We start from the raw sequence: 24,099 nt of genomic DNA, 5'->3' as shown, positions 1-24,099 counted from the left end.
ATTAAAGTATTCTATTGACAGGCACTGATTAGAGTTTTTGTTTTCATTTCATAGCCTAGGATAAATTTCAGAAAAATAGTTACAAAACTCATATTAACAACAAACTCCCAAAGCAGCAGGATGAAAATGTACCCATTTATGCGGTTTGGTTTACAATAGCAACAAACAATTACATTGACTTGTGCAGGGATATAGGAGTCTAATAACACAAAAATAAAGAGCTTTGTACATGTTGCTGCTTATGTTTACCAAGAACATAACCTATTAGAAAGGTTTATTTACATATCTTGTGGAGAAGTTACAGTCTATAAGAAATCAGAGTATTTCTGCCTAAAATTAGCATTTTAACTTTCCACAAAAGCAAATTTCCTTAAAGACCTTTCAATTTGCCAAACTATTTGTACTTGCTACCACCACTAGTGAATTTGGTAACGGCAAAAAATGTGGGAGGAGGCAGACAACCAGGTATAGTCAAAACTGTTTCTATATTTAGAATCTGGTTCTGTTACAAGAGAAATTGATGTGACTATATCACAACCATTTTGTGCACTCAGCCACCATTAACTGGAGTGAGAACAACACATTGTTAGAAATAATTTGAGCTTTGTATAAGCATACAAAATAGCTGCAGCTGCAGTTTTGCTGATAAGAATGGAAACTAAAATTGGAAGAATCATAAAAATGGGCAGAAGTTTGGATGGCTGAGCTTGGATCTGGGTGTTCCTGATTATGAGTTTTTGCTGATATTATGACTAGGACTTGCCTGATGATGTTAGGAAAACTGTTAGAGTGCAAGGAGTTACTATGAGTTATTAGCTTTGTTTTCAGTGACCTATAAAAAATTAGTCAGAATGTATAACTTGGAGAAGTTTGAAGAGGTTTTTCTATTAGCTAGGAGGCCAAGATCCAACTCTCCAGTGACTAGAAGGAAGGCTGGCCACCAGAAACCTACCATTGACCACGCAACTGCACCTCAAATTTTGGGTAACTATATCAGAGTTGCTGTAGACTATTGCTATTGTAGATGTGTGCTTTAGACCTAATAAAAAGGATTTTAGAGGAAAAGCACTCGTTTGTACCAATCATTTATCTGACGGAGGAGCTGTATCCCCCATCACTTTATTTGTTGAAACCTCCTAGAGATAGGAGAATATAAGTTATTGTAGTTTCGGGTTGAGAAAACCCTGTGTAACAGTTCTGTGGTTAAGAACTTCTCACCTGGATATAGTATATACCAAGGATTTATATATTTTTGAAAGTGAAAATGTTACAGATTTCACGCAGACATGGAGGGAATGCAAATTATGTACAAATGAATGTTGATGAAAATATTTGATGGGGGGAGCATCCCAGAGCCCAGGCTCTAGCCCAAGCCTGAACATCTACACTGCAATTAAACATATAACTGGAGCCCCATGAGTCCCACAAGCTGACATGGGCCTGTTGCGGGTATTTAATTGCAGTGCAGACATACCTGAATTGAATATGATAAATATATCCTTTATGCAAGTATTTAGCTTGATTGAATTTCATCATCATCTTTATAAACTTGACAGCTCAGGACTGATGAGCAATATGTGTACTTGATTCTATGGGGCACAGTCTTTCAGGCTTCACTCTCAAGAAACGAATGTTACGGGAACATAAGGACTATTTATTTTATTTTGCTCACCTGCAAGACTATCCATAAAATCTATGTTTTCTGCCCACCAGATGATTACTCAACTGATACCAAGTTTATACAGGAGAATATTTACATTCTCTTTCCACTAGACAAACTCAAATTATAATTGATTTCTCTGATGGATTTTCTAATGCATATCTATTGCTTCTCTAGCTACTAAAGTACCTATTTACTGATGTTTGTTTTATCTATGAAAAAACTCCCACAAATATAAATCCTATCCAATATCAGCTCTTAGCTACAGGAAAATGAGACACAGAAGACCCCCCCCAGAGATTCATGTTTTAGGAACATTATACTGAAAACAAGAGCCTGATCCTCACAAACACTGCTGGGTGTACTATTTACTTCTGACTTCAATATAACTACTTAAGGCAGCAAGCATTATGGCTTGTAAGTGTTTGCAGGATCTGGCCCTTAATAAAAATAAGATAGCTACATAGCCCTTATGTAGGACATTACATGTTTACACACTTTCCAAACATTAACTCATTGATTTTATAATGCTAAAGCAAAGAACTTCAAGTGCTATATTTAACAGTTATTCTGGCATAATTAAATATATAAATGATATTAATGAGAATTAAAATGTATTGCAATTATAGCAATGAATGTGGATCCAGATCTGGATCAGGACTTTCTCAGTATTCTTGAGCTTTGGGTTTGGCTCTTTTTAAAAGGGCCAGATAAGAATTTAGCATACAAATTTGAATCCAAATCTGGATTTCCTCAATTGCATTTGGTTTGGTGTCCATCTCTAATTCACTTATAATGAACTGCAAGTTTCCAAATTTTGGAGCATTTCAGTTTTTTTCAACTACCCTATAACGTTCTTTTACAGTAACTTCTTTTTAAGTGGGAAGTAACTAAGCAGCCTGAAAGTTACAGCATTTTTGTCTGGAAATTCTATGTGCTTTGGTGCAAGTTTGTCAAAGGGTGGTTACCCGAGAAAGCCGTTGTTGTGTGTACTCTCCTGCTTCTCTGCAGTTATAGTTATATAACTTCCAGATCACACACCAGCAGTATCACATTGTCCTTCTGACAGTCACAGAATTTATTAAGGATATTGCTTACTCTAATATTTTATCATGGATTGATATTAAGGGTCTGGTCCTCCCCTACTGAAGCCAATAGGAGTGTTCCCTCTGACTTGAATAGCAGTAGGATTCATTCCCAGATAATACTTTTCACACAGGGTAGCTTGCTGTAATGAGAAAGATGATAAGACAATTGGATAATAATTGGACGAGTGGCAGCAAAGATAATGCTTCTTAGACAGTGAAGGTGTTGGATCATATTAAAGAAGTTCTGTATTAAAATCACAAATGAGTTTGATTCCCCATAGTTCAAATTCCAGGGTATTACTAATTAAGAGGTCTCTTGGTTTTTGGTACTGTTTCTCTCCCTCTATGTGTGAAACTTGCAAGCTGCTAATTGTGTTAGTACATTCTAAGACAGAGTCTATTCTCAAAGCAATTCACAGAGAGAGAGACTCAAAGCAATACTCTAACAACAGAAACAGCACCCAGAGACTCCCCGCCCTTTTGTTGTATTAACAATTGTGATTAAAATAGAGATAGAGGATGTATGTGGATGGATGCTTGGTGTAGATGATAACTGAATGATCAGGGAGGTGCCAGCCTAAGAATCCAGTGTCCATCGGCTGAAGAAGGCGTCAAGTGGAAATAACCAGAGGACCCCCCCGGAGGGCAGACTGGAATCCACCCAACAGCCTCAAGAATGGGAGAACCAAAGAACAAGATAACATCTTGGAGCCGTCAGGAATGTGCTATCTGCTGATTGATTCAGCAACAGCATGATGAAGCAATTCCCATAGACTGCCATAGGAAGAAATTCCTATAAAAATAGACTCTAAAAAGTGAGAACTTTGGGGTCTGATTCTGCAAACCAACTTCCAGGAGCATCAGATGAGCATCTGACAAGGCCCTGCTCCCTCCTCATGTCCAGGCCACCTGGCCAGTGGCTTGGCATGAGCAACTCTAAGGCTGGTAACTATGATAACAACCTTGCAGAACCTGTGTGTGTGGGTGTGTATGTGTGTGTGTGTGTGTTTGTATGAATGAATGTGTGAATAAATATGAGATTGAATGGAATGTTATAGCTATAACTAACTGCTTACTATGATTCTCTCTGTATTCACAATAAATGTGGTGTTTTGCCCTTTTCCCTTTAATAAGATCCTGCTGGTTTTTATTTTATTGGTACAACAAAGGAATCATTTGAATAGATATTCCCAGACAGCCACAGATGACTTCTTATGAGACTACTGAATGTAGGTTAAGGAACAGATTGGACCTATACTGAGACATTTTGAAACCTTTTATAGATTAAGGGCCAGATTTTCAGAACTGCTCAACACCCAACAGATTCCATTGGACACAATGGGAGCTGCTAGCACTTACAGAAATCTAGCCATTTTATCTCGGTGCCTATATCTTTTGAAAGGTCTGTATCCTACTAGATCAGAGGTGGGCAAACTACAGCCCGCAGGCTGGATCCAGCGGCCAGCACCATGTCCCTGCAGCCTGGGGCGGGTGGGAGAGGGAGCAGAGGGCTCCGTGCATTGCCTTTGCCTCCAGGCACCGCCCCCTGCAGCTCCCATTGGCCAGGAACAGGGAACCACGGCCAATGGGTGCTTCGGGGGAGTTACCTGGAGGCGTGGCAAGGGCACCGCACCAAGCCCCTGTGCCCCCTCATCCCCAGGGGCCGTGCAGGGATGTGGTCTGACCACTTCCCGGAGCAGCATGGTGTGGGGCCAGGACAGGCAGCCTGCACCCTAAATTGCCATTCAAATCAAAGAGACTGAAGGATACTCAGCTCCTGGGGGGTTTGGGTCCCCATACTCATAAAGTGATGTTATTCCTTAGAAATCTTTCAACACCATTGTTCACCCTATTCTGAAGGTTAGGTTAGCATTCAGAGTAGGAAATTGGAGCGCCTTTCTGATATATACAATAACAGGAACAACTATGTATTCATTAACTACTTCCCCAGCCAAATGCACAGATCAAAAACAGGGCAAATTTTTAAAAATAGCATATTGACCAGGTTTTGTGCTTCTGAAAGTCCTACTTAGAAGAGACTCTGCTACTAAATCCATATACCATTGAATGTTACTCTTTTTTATTTAATAAAACTCAATTTTAGCCTCTTCAAAAAACCTCATGAAAATATCAGTTTGCGCAATAATTAATTGGCAAGTTCTTGAAACACAATTTTGTTTGATAAAAAATGAAAATTCTCTTCTCAATTAAGCCATAACTAATGAAAGTTTAGAATACTCTACATCTAAATTTAATAAAGTCACTCAGAACTACTTAGAAAACGCATTTTTGTTGCCAGCATTAATGAGATCCATGTAGGTGCTACAATAAATGGCTTAGTCTTTGTCAATAGTTAGAATTGCATACTGTAAATCCTATTTACTTGACTCTATTTCTTGAGCTGATATTCAAATCTCTGCAGGATATGGGTATTTTTTTCAGAAAGTATCTGAAAGACATTTATAATTGTTAAATAAAACAATGCCCGGGATATTTTTCTTACAGTATGACAAAAAATACAAGTATTTTCATACTTAATGGAAACACTTGTGTGCATTTTGGTAGAAAAACTCAAATGATGGGTTGTAGGATCTTTAATGCTGATTTTTAAACCTATGCTCAAATCACAAAGTTAAATAAACTCCAGAAACAAAACTTTGTTCCAGAAACCAGTTAAGGTAGCTCAATGACTTAACTATTACATCATTTACAAAATCCAAGAACAAGTAAATAAGGAAATCAGAAATCTTACACTGCCCACATCCTAAACTAGTATCACTCCTCTGATTTCAATGGAATTACACTGGTGTATAATTGGAGTACTACAATGATGAAAGAAAGTGAAAAGAAATGCATACTTCATCACAAACAACAGCTATAGCCAGCCAAGAGAGGGCACCTTGTTCACACATACATGTTCATACATGTTCACACGTAATGTTCATTGTTGTTCTTATTGAAGTCAATGCCAAAAAAACAAAAACAAAAAAACAAACATGACTTCCAATTCTAGTGACATCAACGGAATCAGAATTGGGACCATAAATCCATTTTAAATGAAGGAGGGCAGGATTGGGCCCCAAATATAGCCACAGCAAAAAAACAACAAAGTTCGCTAATCACAACCTATTTTCTTCAAATGAAACTGGCATGTGAGTTTTCACCTATATGGAAATTCTGAGGAGATAATAAAGAGCAATTTTTGAACTAGAAGGAGACAAATGTTATACAAACATCAATTTTCATATCAGAGTAATAGTCAATGACATGCAACTCGCAAACAGTTTGATAAATTTTCTTTGAACTGCTGAAATTTTCTATTTTGCTATCAGAGTAAAAAGGGCAATTTTCATGCCATGCCAGTTCTCCAATCTTAAATTATATGTAGACAAACAGTTTTATAGTGTAAGGTAGTGGAAACTTTAAGTATGGAGAGGCTACTTCCAGTACATACAAGTTAATATAAAGCATTCACCTAATTACCAAACAAAGTACCACAGAGTCAACTCCTTGTTCCCACTCTACATGTAAAGTTTATATTTATCACACTGTAGTATGTGGCCTAAATTCTGTCCTATTGGGGCTTCCACTGAAGTCAGTCTCTGTGAAGTTCACACAAACATTCAAGGTCAGAATCTAGAATGTATGTGAAAATACATTATTTGTAATGCATCATTATCACTAAACATCAGTTTATTGTATTACTTTAGAATTATCATGATTGCTTTTAAAACTAATCCATAACTCTAACAAATATGTCCATAAAATATTTAATTCGTCCTTTAATTAGTAATTTAATAAGTACTAATACACAAATTAAGTTCCATTGATTCTGAATCCGTACATTAGCTTTACACATCTAGTAGATATTTTAATTTAGGGAGATTCTACCCTGATAGCAAATTTGTTTTGCAATCCACTATCATAACTGTCTTGCAGAGTGCACTAAGGTATCAGACTCAGTATGCTTATTATACTAAGTATGCGAAAGGAGTCAATAGTTTTGAGAGAGAGGGACAAATTTATTACGAGTTGCTTGTGATGGCAGGGGGCAGGAGTCAACAGTGCTGGGGCTCACTTCTGATTTGTGTCTTAAGGGCTTTAGCTGGCCTCTGGCAGGGGTCAGGAGGGATTTTGCCTCATACCCTCCACCCCCCATATATCTTCTTCCACTGAAGCATCAGCGATGGCCATGGAAGCAGACAGAACATTGGATGGGGTGTGCCAGGGCTCTGAGGTCACACTGAGCGACCTTTTTCTCTCAGGTGCTTGACTGGCTGGTTCTTGCTCACATGCTCAGGGTGTGGGTTCAGGAAGAAATTTTCCCCCAAGACAGATTGGCAGTGACCTTGAGGAGGCGGGGGGAGATATGCCTTCATCTGCAGCATGTGGGTACATGTCTCTTGCCGGGATTATCTGGATATATTTCACTTAATCATTTCCCTTCTATTGCAAGGGCCTCAGGCATTCATGCACCTCGATCTCTCCAATTCTCAGTCTGTAGACATAATAGTCTAGTCTCCTGTGGGCTGTAATCCTTTGGTCTAATATTGGTTGTTGGTTTTAGTATGTAGGTGTATCGTGGCTGATAAACAGGAGGGAAGAACAGATAATCTGGTGGTCCTTTCTAGGCTTAAACTCTATGACTTTCTGGGCCATCATAAAATAATGCTCGACATGGCCCTATCATCTGAAGAATGCTCACAATTCATTAGACTCAGCTAGTCCTACTTGTGGGAGAAAGTTCACAGATTTCTGGAGTTAAGGATTTGAAATGCAGAAAATAAATCTTGTTCTTGTCATGTTCCATACAGCAATTTCCAACCTCTGTGACACTGGCTTGTGTAACATCTCCTGGAGAATAGAAAGGATTCAAGAAAGTGCTGCCTAAATATAATAATGCTCATATGGCTAAGACACAAACACTGGAAATAGCTGACTCAAGTAACATGAATCATAGAATGATTAAAAGCCCTCATAACTTCCTTTTAATTGAGCAATAAATCACAGACTGTGCGAAAGTGCTGATTTATGTACACAGTACATAAAATGAGACAAGGCAGAATACACATCTTATTATACAAGAAGATCTCTATTCATTCACATTTCATTAATCCATAAAAATCCACTTCTCTTTAGTTTCTCGACCTGTGGTTACACCCTGCAACATATTTGTCTATAAGACAAACCAATATCTAGCTATCTAATAGTAAATTAGTGTGGATTAACCTAATTTGTCCTCTTTGAACATGTGAATCTTTAATTGTAACCTTTTATATGAACAATAAAAGACCATCTAGGGACTGAACTCTGTTTGGCAAAATAGTAACTGCCTTTACTAAGAAGTAAAAGCCAAAAGAGGTTAATCTCACAATACATTTAAACAATAAGACACAACAGGTGGTTTATGTTGGATGATGATGATTATCCAGCAGAACAGCTCAGGTTAGGTTTCAAGCCTAAAGAACCACTGAGTAAAATTTTACTCTTCACTTCATCCAAACTGTATGGGAATAAATGAGTGCAACTGATGCAGAGATCCCATGACTGCTTTTCTAGTGTGAATGCTGAAATATCAGCTATGGGAGGGCTCTGAAGAAGTTCTGCATTCCACTGTAGTTTAGGGATGGATTTCACTTCCCCGTCTTCTCCAATTCACACCCTCACAGAAGCCAAGTACCTGGAATCTTTGCAACTGGAGTGGATTTCATCTATATAGAAGGATCTATGCATTTAATCAACGTCTTTGACACAGGAAAGACATTTGTCTAACCCTCAAAAAGCTGTAATTGGGCTTGCAGCTCCAAAATCATAATGCTGTTCTCTGTCTAGCAGCCTGTTAAGGCTGATGATCCTGATACTGTCATTGAAAAAGATGTCAGAGTTGAATATTCAGATGCTATCTTAACTGTGCATGCTTAGTTGATGGCAAGTGAGGAACAATCTATACAGTCACATGATGATATATCAAGAGATGGAAAGCGTTCAGTTTCACTTTATTTTATGCTGCAGTCTTGGGAAAAGAAATCAAAAGAACAACACAGAAGGAGAATAATACTGTGTAATAAATGGATAAGACAAAGAAAACTAAACAACATGAGTAGATTAATTTTTGGGTAATGAGCACAATAAATCTGTGTAAGATAAAAATATTAAAGGTATTAATTAGTACTAATGTACAGAGAATACAACAGCAACATTATCTTGAAATGACAAAACTGTAATCATTTTAATGTTGACAATGGAAGTAATTCAGATGCTGTACATGGGTGTATATGTGACTTGTAGTAAAAGTTCTAAGTGTTGGGTATTTGAATTAGCATAATTTATTTCTTCATGTTCATTCTCGTTATTTTGGACTAGTACAACTTAATTTCATATATATACACAGATTGTTAACAAGCTGACTATCAGAAAGTCTTGAGCTACATTGTTAGGAGAGATAGAACACAGACAGAACTTCTCTGCTCTGGAGAAGAGAGAGGAGAGAGAGATGTAGCCGTTGGGAGGGGCCAGAATGATAGCCACCGGTGAAGACGGGGAAGGTGACAGTGATGAGGAAGATAATGGCTAACATTTCAGGTTGTTCTGCAGGGGATGTTGTGAGTATGGATGTTCAGATGTACTTTCTGTGTTATCTCTGTCTACCTTACTGAGTTAGAGTGTGTGTGACTTTGCTAAATGTATTAATAAATTCTTTATTTGTAAATAAATGAGTTCCTATAGTGTGAGTGTTGCACCTGTTACATTGGGGTTCCCAGCTATATAATAATTTTAATAATACTGGGCCTGATCTTGGGACAAGAAGCTGTCAACCCTCAAAGTGATAACTGGGAATTTTTATTCATAATCTATAGATCAGGCTACAAGCCCCTTAATTTGAAAGATCCTCCAATTAAGGCAATTTAGGAGAAACAGTGAACAGAAAATATCTGAGTGTGTGTTTACATTGATTAATATAGAAAATATTAGAACAGTTTAACTCTAAAAATGGTTTAATCCATGTACATGGATATGTCTATGTGTCTATGTATACGGAGTATTTCTGCCAGTTTTGCTAATGTCGGTAAAGATGGGAAGAAGTACCACATGGCAGAACTTAAATTGGAGATTTCAAAGCAGTAGAGGGAATTTAGCCACACGTCTTCCATTAAAATGAATTAAAAAGATGTGATTAAGTCTCTTGCACTGTTCTACCAAATCTCAGCCCAAGTACTAACATACATATCTACAATATAATCATTGCAAAAACTAGGTTTATTTAGCATGGAAAGGAGAAAAGCTGGACAGACCTTAACTGAGGTTTTCAAATGAATAAAAGGCTGAATGAACACTTATGAGTTTCTCTTTTTATAAGAAGAGGATGGTTAGCAAATTTGGAATAAGTAAAAGGAAATACCAATACTACAGTACGCACGGGCCAGTTTTAAAAGTCAGTCTTTTTCTACAATTATCACTTACCACTTAGTGGCATGTGATATCCCAGAGTCTTCCTCTGTGCACGGGACAGAAGATAAATGTGATAGCTCAGATACCTTTGTGTGTACCTTGTGACTTTTGTTGCATTTTTAATAGTCACCACTGTACAATTAACTAGAAGTAATCGATGCCACAGGCGACAGTCAAAAACCTAGACTTTTTAGAAAAAAGGTTGGATAGTTTCCTGACTTCTTGGATAGCAGTAGTTGTGTAAGCTTAGTGCAATAACTCAAATTCTTCGGGGTAATTCCTGATCGCCTGCAGGGGCCTACTTCTTCACACTTGTCTCTTTCTTGCTTACACACACACTCATATGCCCACATACAACATTACACAATTGACTGTGTTCATCATGGGGCAGATCCTTGGCTGGTGTAAATTTTCATCACTCCATTGAAGTGAATGGAACTACCAACAATTGACTTCAGCTCACCAGTTGAGGATTTGTCACATGTTTGTGTGTTACGTCTTTCTCTGAAGCCTCTGGATATCAGACTAGATTGAATAATAATTGAACCTGACAAGGTAAATCATACTGCATGTTCATATTCTATATATATATTATATATAGAAGTCATTCCTTAAGAGATACCATATGTCATATTTGAGTCCAGAAGTCTTGCAAGGAACATTTAAGAGACTGAACAAAGAACCTCAACATGGTATTACAGACTACTACAAAAATCACCTTTTAATTATACTGAGACTTCTTACACAGTAAAATCTCAAGTCACAGTGGGAGGACTTGATTCAGGATTCAGGTATCCTGTAATGTGGAAAAGTTTCCTGAGAACATTATTTTGTTCAGGCTGTTTTATCCTTCCTGACATTATAAATGGCATTAGGTTTAAAAAGGTATAGTTTAAGGTCAGTTGTCATTTCTGTTAAATGCCTAGCTTGTCAGAAGTTTATTAATTTGCCATTTTAATTTAAATTTCATAGAAGTCAATTACCTTGCTGTAGAGATAGTTTATTTTTCCTTTAAAATATTGATCAGATTGATTACATTGTTTTGTAGCTATAGACTGGATAAGGTTTGAGGAGGGTTTATTAATATTTGATGCTTTCTTGATCGACAGTGTAATTTTAAAAATCTTCCCTAGCTACAATGGTCTTTCTGATATAGGTGTGAGGAGGTCATCCAGTGGCCATAAAATAAGTATCCTGCTGTATTTTAAAGAAAAGGGACTATTCCTGTGAGTAAGGATATAATCTAATGTAGAAGAAGCTTCATTACAGGGTAACATAACCATGTTTTTTCTGTATTGTACAAATATAGAAAATCTTATATAGGCAGTGTAATTAAAAGCCATGCTTTGTAATATAGAAGAATATTCGCTTTAAACATAAATACGTCATAGGTATTTATTTCTCACTGCAGACTGGCGCCTTTAACCAAAATTACTCCCTCTTCCTCACAGCTTGCATTCTTCCCCCATAAAAAAAAGACACTGCATTTTGAATACTGCAATACTTTTAACTGAGCAACATTCAGCTCTACAATGATACTGCACTGGCTCAATTGAATTGGTGCAGGGTCCACAGAACCAAGAGACTAGAATGTCAATAGGAACTTTAAATACCCTTGTATCTACACTGTATTTTGCCAAAGGAACAAATAGAATGGGACAAACTCTTACTTATTAACCAATGGTGAAATGTGTCCAAGGGCAGAGATGACGCAAATGGCCCTGAATGCAGGAGCACTCCACTAGTTCTCCTGAATGAAAGGATTGTGTGATATTCTTACCACAGAGAGAGCACTCATATTATAGCTCCTGGCTTCCTCAACTGGCTCAGTCAGGGCAGTGATGCATGTGACCTCAGCATACCCTGAGATCCCTCATACTAACTTCTTGCTGGTTTCTGAATTTAGCATCTGAGGAGCAGCCGGTATAACTACTGCTCCATTGTTTCTGAACAGCATCCATTTCATCCATGCTGGTTTATCTGACAATGTGAATGGGAGCACATTACATAAGCCCAGTCATGGTATAAAGATGTGTTCTTTCTGACTTAACTTGCTCTCCTTATTTCGTATCCTCATGAGCAAAAGTCTGGTGAGAATAAGTCTTGAAGTCAGTGAAACTTTCTCCACCAATATAGGAAAGCATGAATCATACCCATTCCAAAGATAACTTAGTGGTTCAAAAAACACTGAAGACCTGATAAATGTCAAAACAAAGATTTTTACCTAAATAAAATAATGTAACAATGTTTAAAAAATTGACAATGGACAGGAAAGATGGTATTGTCAAAAAAACAAAGTCCTGAGAATCAGGAGACCTTGGGAACATCACATGCCTTAGTTTCCTCCGCTATAAAGTGGGGATAATAGTTATCTGCCTCTCAGTACGGTTATGAAGCTTATTTCATTTATATGTGGAAAAAAATTGGAGTCCTTGGATGGAAGGTGTTACAGAACTGCAAAGAATTATAATTAATTTCTGTTATGTGCTGGTTGACTTAGAATATGGTCCAAAGGAATTGACACATCCCTATTTTGTAGCCATTACAAGACAAGCATGGTTACAGTGTCAATAAGAGAATCTTTAGACTTTTTTTGTTCTTTTACATATAACTATATGAGAAAGTAAAGACAAAGACAAAAAAATCCTACAATCTTAAATTAAATTTACCACCGTAAAGGACTTCATATATTTTCTCTCTCTTTGGCTCACCCTATTTCTAGATAATGCTATCACATCTGTTATAATATGTACAGAAGAGGTTACCCATGGTCCTCAGAGTTCTGTAACACCAACCTAGAATACAACGGGGTGAGTTATGGACAAACTGGCATCTTTAACTGTGCATGTTCTTGCTTTTGTCCAAATCATAATTGGACTCGCGTGATTTTAATGTGACATAATATTTACCTTTCAGAATGAGTGTGACTGTTTGTTCTCCAGAATGCAGAGACAAGGGGTATTGAATATTACACTGAAAAGACTTTGCAAAGAAGCATTAGAAAATTTTTTAAAGGAATGAACAGAAAAAAAGAAAAGACTAAATCTGCTGCCCAGGAATAACTAAGGCATCAATCCTATTATGCTCCTTTGCTCCTAATACAAAGACAAGCAAGAGTAAGTTCAGCCTCAGTCTTAGCCATTGTCACACTGATTTATGACACACAGTCTTGCAACATGACATACTGTCCACTAGAGATTTGGCACAAACCAAACTTCGTTCCTTAAAAATACTGCCCAAACTAATTTAACTTCAGTTCCTGAGGTAAAATGATAATACCTTGTCTATTGGGCAATTGTGACCTTCTATGGCTGCCTTTTCATTTAGTGGCATTTTGAATAAAACAATCTCGGTACATTTCCTACTCTGCTACTGTATTTTCTAGTGCATGGTCATAAAAGATACAGGACTTTTCCCCTTAAAAAAGCCAACACAGAATTTCAATCAGAAGATGTCATTACTGGCACATTTTCAATCCAACATAGAGAGAATTAAATACATAACTTCATTTTACAACAACAAAAACTCTTGGAATGCACATTTAATTAAAGACTTTATAGGGATTTTAATAAATGGAGGAATGCAGTCTGGTCAACAGGGCAAGAGGTTGCCAGTTAGTACCTTTAGGTTCTGTTCCTGGCTCGTCTACTGGTTCCCTGTGTAACACTGGGCCAGTCTATGCCTCTATCTAGTCCTTTGCAAGATGAAGATAGCTATTACTGTGAGGTAGATGAGTGTTAGGAGACATAACTAAGGTTTGTAAAGCCCCTTCAGATGCTCAGATAAAAGGCACTACAGAGCGTAAAAGTTAACCGGCATAATTATAGGGAAATGTGAAAAAACTGCATAGAGTATAAAGTGAAACAAGTGTACTTTCCAAGAAATTGCTGAGCTGGGCAATTTTTGCATGGAAAATTAGTTCTCATGAATGAAAATGGGCCTATGCAATAGAAAACTGTTAGACTCCCTGCTTTGAGAAAATGTGAAAGCAAACCTACACCAAGAACTTTGTACCATCCCATCAGATTCACCAGTTTCCAAGCAGACTGCAAAATTATGAAAATCGAGTCATAAGTAAAAAGGCAACATCCTTGGTGGGAACAAGCTGAAGTATCTTTATATCCTTGGATCCTTTCATTTAAAAATAGCTATTGAAGTTGAATGCAGAATTTGTGGCTGCTGGGAGTTAAAGCGCCTTACACGGACCACTGTCCAGACTTATCCAATCAAGGATAAGTCTGTAATCTTCATGGAAACTGGCGAATCTGATGGGGTGGTACAAGGTTCTTGATGTAGGTTTGCTTTCACATTTTCACAAGGCAGGGGGTCTAACTAGCAGCCTATAAAGGTCAGGCTTTGCTTTCTTTCTCCACTCAGAGAGTGGATGGTTATCCTGATGGAAAATATATTGTATTCACTTCAAAAACTCATTTTAGTTTTAGCAAAAAAAAGTCTGTATGGAATACAGGATTTTTCAGGTTTTTTTGCCACTGAGAATTTTTTCCACAGAGCTATACAAAAAAACACACAAATCATTTTTTCTATATTATTAAAAATGACTAAAATTGGAAAAAAAATAGTATCTGTACTATAGTTCTATCTTTTTACTTTGGAAATAAGAGAAAAACATCTCTTTTTCTGTAGGAGAAATTGAGGTTAAGAGCAGGATTTAGGTACCTGAAACTGAATTGGACATGAAGAAAATCAAAGAAAGTACAATGGCAGAGCCAGCATGGAAAAAACACAAGGTTTCTTTCCCCAGTTAAGCAAAGCCAGAACTTGCAGTTTTTATTTCTCCCATCTCAACAAGGTTCTCAGTATAGCGTTCTATCAATATCAATGATGGTTCTTTTACTTACTGGTCAGCAGTGTACTGCATTCCATATATACTACATATAGTAGATAAAAGAAGCATATAAATAACTGCATAAGGTTATTGTTATTGATACAATATTCTATGATAGAGCACAGAAATGGCTCCATAGAACTCCTGTCCAATAAAAATGTAAGATCCACCTAATTGTGCTATTGGAAAGGAGTTGGGGAAGGGTGCAACCAGCAGAATTCTGGTTTACATTTCTGTTAGAGCAGAACTGATTGCAGAAGCCAAGCCAGTCAGGCTGTACTGCAGTGAGTGCTTTACTACAGATATTCTTGACATAGTTAAAGACCCTAATCATGCACTTACCTGAAAAAAAGAGTAAGCCTGAAACTGATCCCAGTTGCATGGAACACAGTCAAAATTAAGAGCATAAACATGAAATATATCTACTAGTCACAATCAACCAGTGAACAGATAGATACATGCAAGAGGTTTTAACCCAGGTCCTGCAAATAAGGATTTGTATACAGGATGATGGCAGAAAAAGAGGAAAATGTTGCAGTGCTATCTGTCTGCTTCTCAAATCTTTCATTGTGCATGAATGCCATTGTTCCCTGAGAATGCCTGATTATACCTAAGTATGCACCTTGTTCCATATGTTGACCTGAGATAAGACATGACATCTTGCTCCATTATAGTTACAGTTCTTACAACACCAGTTATATATCAAAGGGACTTCTGCCGTGAGATCAGGACTGCAGACAGTAGTACGCGGTAATGTCTATTATTTAAGGTTGCTCATTCCTTTGTCTCTTAGAAGTTGCTTTCAGAAACTGATAACTTTGGAATATTTTTATCTTTTGGGATGAAATTTGGCATATTTGTTGTTAGCTCAAAAACATTTTTTTCTAAAGTTTGAGTTAGAACAGTTCTATCATTTTCTAGAATGACAAGAGGATATAAAAATTCAAGCAGCCTTAACTTTGGCATATGCAAACTTCTGAGAGCTCTACTTCTAAACTGTAACATTTTCTTCATGTATTTTTTTTTTTTTTTTGGTATAGGATATATTTCAGAAGAAGCATATCTGTTGTAAAGTGTAAGGTACTTGTTCTTCTCATATTCTAATGTATCCACTGTCCTCTCTGGAGTGAACCCTTAAAAATGTCAGTGGTCCCTTCCAACCCTGATATTCTATGATTCAAAAAAAAAATAAAGCAGTAAATCTAAATTTCAACTACCAAAATATTTTCGTACTACATTTGGATCTAGTAAGACTACCTGTAAAGAATATGTAGTTACATATTCACAAGCAATATTAAAGAATGCAGGAAATAGTTATTTGTTCTCAGCAGGGAAAATTAACTTGCCAACAATATATTTCTGAGCAATCAACAAAGAGATGATCCTTAGAATTCATGAGTCTTTAAAATAAGATGTATTTCTGTAGTAATCCCCAAAATGTATAAAAATATTCAAGTTATGTACCTCCTCTAGTTTGTATTTAACCTTCCATCATGTAGAATTACATATTGAACAGCTTAGCAGCTGCATGCTGTGTAGCATATTTAAAGAAGAGCCAAAAATGTTAAAATGTAAATGCTATGCAACTTCTAACATGCACAGCATGGCAGAGACTATCTGGCAACTAACCCCATAATCCAATCATCTGTTTAGAAACAATTGGTATTGAACTTTTACATGCTGTGTCCATTTAGTGTTGAAGGTATTGCAAAAACAATTTTTAGCACTTTGGGTCCTAACACCAAAGTGATACAGTATATTGCATGCGTTTGGTGTTAATACACTGGCTGTACATTTCTTTAAAATGCCACAATTAATCTACTGATTTCACAGGGAAATATGTAGAGCAATTTAAGTGATAAAATACATAGATCAAATGATTAGATTAGAATACCTCACACACACAGCCCACAAGGATTTTGTTTTTTAATCTAACGTATTAGAAAGGAACACAAAATCATAGCAGAAATCCATGAGGATCTGATTCATTCCACTGAATCTGTAATTCTCAGTTGGTTCCATGAATGAGAGGCAGAGACTTATCACAGCAGAATTAATTCTATTAATTCTGAATTAGTTTATTATATGTATTAGAGAATTAGTTTACTGTGAGAAAGGGCTCCACACTTTGAAAAAATAAACAACTATGGAGCAGACAGATAGTTAGAAGTTATGGCAAAGACTAACGGCCAATACAATGAGCTACTGAATGCTTCCTGTAAAGTGCAGTGTCTCCTGGGGTCCTACAAGATTTAGTGGTACCCAATAACTTGAAGGGGCACAAAACATGTCATAGGATCACATGCTAAAATCCCTCCCTCTCCCCTAAAACTTTTTGGAACACCAAGGTTCTCCTGCAAACTCCACTGGGAAACCTGAGCCTAGAGGCCTGGTCAAAATATTCTGAAATAAAATCAGAGGAATATCAAGCAGGAGGAGGAAGGTGATATTACCTCTGTATAAAGTATTAGTGACACCATTACTGGATTGTTACATCAGTTCTGGTGTGTACACTTTTAAAATGATGTTGAAAAATTGGAAGACACTCAAGAGATACAAGAACCTTGTATTTAGTATGGTATGAAAAACATTCCTTATAATAAGAGAGTTAAGAAGCTTATTATATTTAGGTTATTGAAGAAAAAGTTAAGAGGCAAAATGATCAAAGTCTATCAGTAACCATTATCAGATACTAGATGGCTCTTTAAACTAGCAGACAAAGGCATAACAGGATCTCAGGGTTAGAAGTAGAAGCTAGAAAAACTGATCTCTAAAAATAATTGTAAATGAGGAATCATCATCCAATGGGGGTGTTCCTACTGGGGTCAAACAGGAAATTGTTCTGGCCCAATACTATTCAATATATTTATCGGTGATCTGAAAAACAATATAAAACCATTGCTGGTAAAGTTTGCATATGACAAAAAATTGGTAGCGTGGTAAATAATTATGTCAGGTCAGTCCTACAGAAGGACCTGGATTGGTTGGTAAACAGGCCTCACTTGAACAACATACATTTTAACACAGCTAAATGTAATCTAGGAACAGAAAATGTAGATCAGATTTATGGGAACTGTATAGAGCTGACTGGAAAATGTTTCGACTTTTTTTTTTTTTTGGTCTAAATTTTCTGATTAATCAAAATGGAAACTTTCCATGGAGAAATGTCAATTTCAATGAAATTATGATGAAAACCAAGCAGGTTTCCTGCCACCTTGCCTACCTAGCTCCTTAGCAATCCACATGGTTCTAAGGTTCTCAGCAGCCTGGGCTCCCATTCCATTCCCCAGAGAATTTTGGTATTTTGGAATATCTGAATTAAACCAAATGTTGAAAAGCGAAAAACCTCCACAAAATGAATTACAATTCTCTGCCCAGCTCTAGGACTTGATTTTGAAAAGCAATGACTCAGAAGAGGACTTGACGGATAATCACCTAAACATGACTACCCAGTGTGACGCTGTGGCTAAGACAGTTGTGATCCTTGGATGTATAAACAGGAGAATATTGAATAGAAGTGTATGGCATCAGAGAGATCATTACTGCAATATTTCTTATAGTTCTTGTGTCCACACTTCAAAAATGATGTTGGCATATTGGAGAGTTTGGAAAAGGGTTACAAGAATGATTTAATGATTAAAAATGTTTAACCTATATACCTAATGTAAAAGAAGGGTTAAGAGTTGTCTTGATCACAGTTTTCAGAGTAACAGCCGTGTTAGTCTGTATTCGCAAAAAGAAAAGGAGTACTGGTGGCACCTTAGAGACTAACCAATTTATTTGAGCATAAGCTTATGCTCAAATAAATTGGTTAGTCTCTAAGGTGCCACCAGTACTCCTTTTCTTCTTGATCACAGTGAAAGTTTCTACATGGGGAGAAAATGTCTGTGTGTAGAGGCCTCTTTAATTTAGCAGACATAGGCATAACAAGAGCCAATGACTGGAAACTGAAGTCTGACAAATCTAGATTAGACCACTGGAGTAACTTTCTTAGGGATGAGATGGCTTCTTCAGCTTTTACAGTCATTAAATCAAGATTAGAGGTTAAATCCTGGCTCCACTGAAGTCAATGGCCAAACTCCCAATAACTTCAATGGGACCAGGATTTCATCCTCAATGTGTTTCTAAAAGATATGCTCTAACTCACCGCAAGTTATTTGACTTGATGCAGGAATTACTGGGTGAAGTTCTAGAGCTGGTATTATAAATAAGGGCAAACTAAATGATCACAATGGTTCCTTCTGGCCCTAAAATCTGTGAATGTGTGAAATCCAAATGGTCTTCCTGAACCATCAGTTGGGAAATACAAATCCTATTTTGGGACTAGTCATTATCATCACGGATAGCAATCTAACCTCATGCCACCTTACAGGTGTGCCTATTATCCAAGTGAAAGCTAGAGAATTCAATGTGGTTCTACTGACATCAGGACCTTCCATTCATAGGTCTATTCCAATGCACATAGAAGTCAGTGGGAGTCTTTCTAGTGAATCCAATGGGCTTTAGATCATGTCTCAGATGCCTAGATAAGGAGGCAAAAAACTCAACCCCATTTAGCTAACTAACAGTCATGTTTCTTGGCAAGGATTATACACCAGTGAATCCGAAAAAGTCAGTAATTCTCAACTTTTGACTGTCTCTTTCCTTTAATTCCTTCTAAAAGGGGTTTGAAATTAGATAATCGAATAGGCAAGGGACCGGGAAAGGTTTATAAAAACATATTTATTTTTAATAGACATCATCTACTGTGTCTGTGGGTGACAAGAGTTCATATCCTTTCATTATGAAAGGAGCTTATTGTCGCTGTATGAGTTACTGTAGGATAACATTTTGCTTCTTTGGTGATCTGCCTGCTCTGTAAGTGAAAGCACTGAGGTATGGATATAATGAATCTTACCTGCATTCTCATATTATATTTCCTGGGACCCTACCGCTACAGTTAGACTGCCACCTTTGTATTTGGGTGTATAAAAAGCAATAAAAAGATTTAAAAGGTTGTCTATATCTAGAAGGAGAAAAGGATAAATTGTGAATAACATTAAGCCACTTCTGAATCCAGGCTTTCAAAACTGTCATACAGAATACAGTTACTGCAGCCACAGTTGCAATTTAAATGAGTGGTTCCTCTAGCTGTGGGACCTGCAAGGTATTAGATAAAGAAAGACCTACACAAATAACATTATTGCAAAGTTCCATATAATATATGTGTTTTTGTCCCTTTGCCAATTAATTTTGACAGACTGAACCTACTGAGATATGAGAGTAGGAAAAACTTTGAATAATGCTTGATCAATTTGATTTAGGGTAGAAGTGCGTAAAATCAATCAACATAGTTATGAAAACTCTATTAGTCTTGTTTCCACATATAACATTATTTAGGTAGCTGTTTCTAAAATGTTGAAGTTTTTTTAGGGTAATAATTCCCTAAATAACAATAATATAGTTCCCTAAATAACAATAATAGTTGAGGTATTTTTTCCTGTAAAGCCATTCTTGGACATTAAACATATGCAGATTAACAGTAAAGGGCATTTCCATACATTACAGCTTTAATCAATACTGTATTTATTTTAATAACACTCATGAAACAGTCATATTTTCAGAGTGAGGTGAAGGTTTGTGTACACCTTCCATTCACTTCAATGGGAGCTACTGAATGCAACTTTGGCCCAAAGTGAGGTTACAAAGATGACTTTCAGAGTGAAAAATGAAGACAATGAAATCCTGTGAACCTGATTTACAAATAAAATGAATTTAAAGTCTAATATTTAAAAGATAAATCTTGGTCTTACAACAAATGAGTAAATAGCAATTTGCTGGTGCAACATATGTAGTTAGATTGTATTTAGATTGTAAGCTGTTTGGGACAGGGACTGTCTTTTTGTTCTGTGTTTGTACAGCGGTCAGCACAATGGGGTCCTGGTCTGCAACGGGGCACCTAGGTTCTGCCGCTATTCAAATAATAAAGAACAACAGTGGCAGTTGGGGCAGAATCTCAGTAACATGCAAATTGGGATACCCCAGACAAATGGCCTAGGAATGCTATTACAGGGCCTGGATATGGACAGGAGTAATGGATGTGCTTTGTCGCTCTTCCCCACATACAGGTTTGTGGTCCATTGTATGTGCACTCTGTATAGATCCACCATGGCTCTGCTAGACACACATCTAACCCCTAGTGCAGACATGTGCCAGGATGTGCTGCTCCCTCCTGTTTAGAGGGGTACAGAGTCCAAATCATAGGATCTGAATTTGTGTTGGATATGATGGGCTCAAGAGTGTGAAATTCCAGGGAATAATGTCAGGTATGTATTTGATAGTACACAATTATAGTAAACTAAAGGACAGCAAAGGCACCTCTTACAAGAGATTTGTATTAACCTTGCCTTCTTAATTAGGTGGCTGCCTCCAGGGGTGAAATAGAGTAAAGGTGAACATTTACAAATACCTGACATGAAAATTAAGGGAGAATTTATATTGATACTGAATGATTTTGTTGTGGTTCTCTTTGGAAACAAATAAAAAATAAGAGATGTATTAGTTATATATTATGATGTCAGCTTTAATAGACAATATCCTTTTACTGTATTAAATTACCACATTATCTGAAGAAATGCTTTCCTCCTAATTTTCCATCTGAAATAGTTTAGTGTTATATTTACATGCATTAGTGCACATTCCTGAAAATTATCTTGTAATTGTATCATAGTAATTATAGTACCTTTAAAAATTATAGTACCTTTAAAAATAAATAATAATAATAGTTTGCACAATTCTAACCAGTAAGATTTAATTAGCAAAAAAATGTTATCTTTTGAAATATTTAAAAACAATTAAAGAAGACCAAGTTTTTAAATTATCAAGTCAGACATGATCAAAACCATTAAATTAAGATCAAAACTTAAGGCATGGAAGATTTTTTTTATCATACTTTGGAGTTTTTCTGAAGAGCATATCAAAATGAAATTTGAGGAGCTACCTCAGTGACTACGTTATGGAAACTACAAACTCTATCCATGAGCTATTTGGTTGAGAACAGTACTTATTTAATGACTCCTTATTGTACACTGATCAAAGCAAAGATATTTGATAATATTTTATTGGCTACTTGATACACCTCACCTGATTCTTCAGATCCAGTGTTGGGCATGGACGACCTCCATTGTAAGGCTTTTCTTTAAGCCATTTGGATCGAATTTTCATTCCAATTCCACAAGAAGAACTGCAAGTGGCCCAACTAGACCAGTCACTTAGTTTGCAATCAAATGGACAAGGAATTACACAAGATTCTTCAATGTATCCTAAAACAAAAATTCAGAAAGGACATCTTAGTCAAAGCGATATGATATAAACTGTATCTTTCTTCACAAACTTTTCAGAGTAATGTAAGGAACAGTTTGAGAATCATCTAACTAGAAATATTCTATAGGACTAACTAGAAATGTTCTATAGGACAGAAGAAAGTGAGAAGATATTATAGAAGTGTCACAAATAGTGAGGGGAGAATTAAAGATAAATCCAGTTAACAATAACAGTTGTTACACTGGTATCAAGAGAAGAATCAGTGTATGCTGAAGATACTTTTCTTGACACTTAATTATGGCAGTATTGGCTGGAGCTAACAGTGACTAGGATTTATTTTTAAAAAATGAACAATCTCGTGGAAGACTTGATAAACTTGAATAATACTGAAGAGAACGTCAGAAGAGAGTTACCCTGAAAATAAAAGACTACTGGAAGTAACCGCTAAGTGGCAGTTGCGTACCTTATAAGAAGCTGCACAAAAATAAGTTAACCCTAGGGGACTGCGTGCGCACCCTAGATCTAAACATACATAGTGTTCTCTGTCTTTGGCCACTGGGATGGAACTAGCTGTCCACATATGTTCTTGCTCATTTTACTGCAAACTGTATTCTTCCTCTACTTTTATTCACCTGTTTTCATGTCTGTGGATGTTATTTTGGTTTAAACATGAGATTTTGTATGGGGGAGGGGACCACAAGAGAATGGAACTGGCCACAACAATACACCACTGGCTGCAGGATCAGCCACTGTATCAGAAGGCCCACGCATGCTAACAGCAGAGAACATAGTGATGGAAATGGTGACGCAAACAGGTGAGTGACACCTCTGCTCTATTTCTGAGCCTTTGTTTTCCATACTTTCCCTTTCCCTTTAGTGTTTTCATCCTGCCTGTCCCCTCTGCACATTCTTTGCACTATACAATACTGGATTTTCTTACTTTACTGATTGTGCTAGTGCTAATTTAATGTGCTCCTATTGGCAGGCATCCCTGGCCAATAACAGAGACCAAGACAGCCAAATGGTCATGGAAACAGCTCATTTGTCCATTCAGGGACAAGTCTCTGTGCTCCAGGGGGGAAAGGGACTGCCAACTGTTGCAGAGGGATGCAAGAGAGTAAGTTCCTTGCACCCTCCCTGTCTTGCCTATATCTGGAACAGCCAGGCACAATCTGGTCTTAAGGAAATATTCATCTCCCAAAATAACTTTATTATAATGTACTAGAAAAATAATCCACTTGTCTGTCGAATCTGAATCCTATGGAGCTAGCATGACATCAGCTGAAATACTATCTACACTGTGAGCCAAAATGTACAAGCCAGAACCAATATCTGCCATTCTGTAAGTCTGGAGAAGATGGAAATAAATACACAGGTCATCCTTAGGAGGTGCCTTTTAGCCACTATCAGTGGCAAGGAAACACCAGTGACACAGAGCTGCACAAACTCTGTACTGATGTGGGAGAAACAGCTCATATGAGACACAACAATGTAAACGTCAATGGTCTCTGTTTTAAATGGATTTTATATTGAAGTTGCAAAGCAAACTTTCTGCTTTGAGATGGAAAACACAAGTTGTGAACTCTCACACAGTAAAGGCCAGGAACAACTTTACCTAGTTAACCAGTCCCTTAATTCTTGTTTCTGAAAAAAACTAGGCTGACAGCTGTTATGAGATCGATTTGAATGTATTTTGAGAACTAGAGAAAGGACGTGTGTGAGAACAGTGGGTGAATGATTTATTAGGCAATTAA

General features: G+C 37.0%; 1 protein-coding gene across 2 annotated transcripts in view; it reads right to left on the bottom strand.

The window, feature by feature from the left end:
• The window catches only part of THSD7B (thrombospondin type 1 domain containing 7B), a 518,592-nt gene that overhangs the window by 99,725 nt on the left and 394,768 nt on the right, over nt 1-24,099 (bottom strand). For both annotated transcript variants that reach the window (XM_073305365.2, XM_073305366.2), the window contains exon 15: nt 22,166-22,344. In XM_073305365.2, coding sequence (XP_073161466.2) covers nt 22,166-22,344 — 179 coding nt within the window. The remainder of the gene's footprint in view (nt 1-22,165; nt 22,345-24,099) is intronic.

Source organism: Lepidochelys kempii, chromosome 11 (assembly GCF_965140285.1).
Source record: "Lepidochelys kempii isolate rLepKem1 chromosome 11, rLepKem1.hap1, whole genome shotgun sequence".
In the NCBI taxonomy this organism is placed as follows: Eukaryota; Metazoa; Chordata; order Testudines; family Cheloniidae; genus Lepidochelys; species Lepidochelys kempii.
This window is presented reverse-complemented; position numbering and strand designations above follow the sequence as displayed.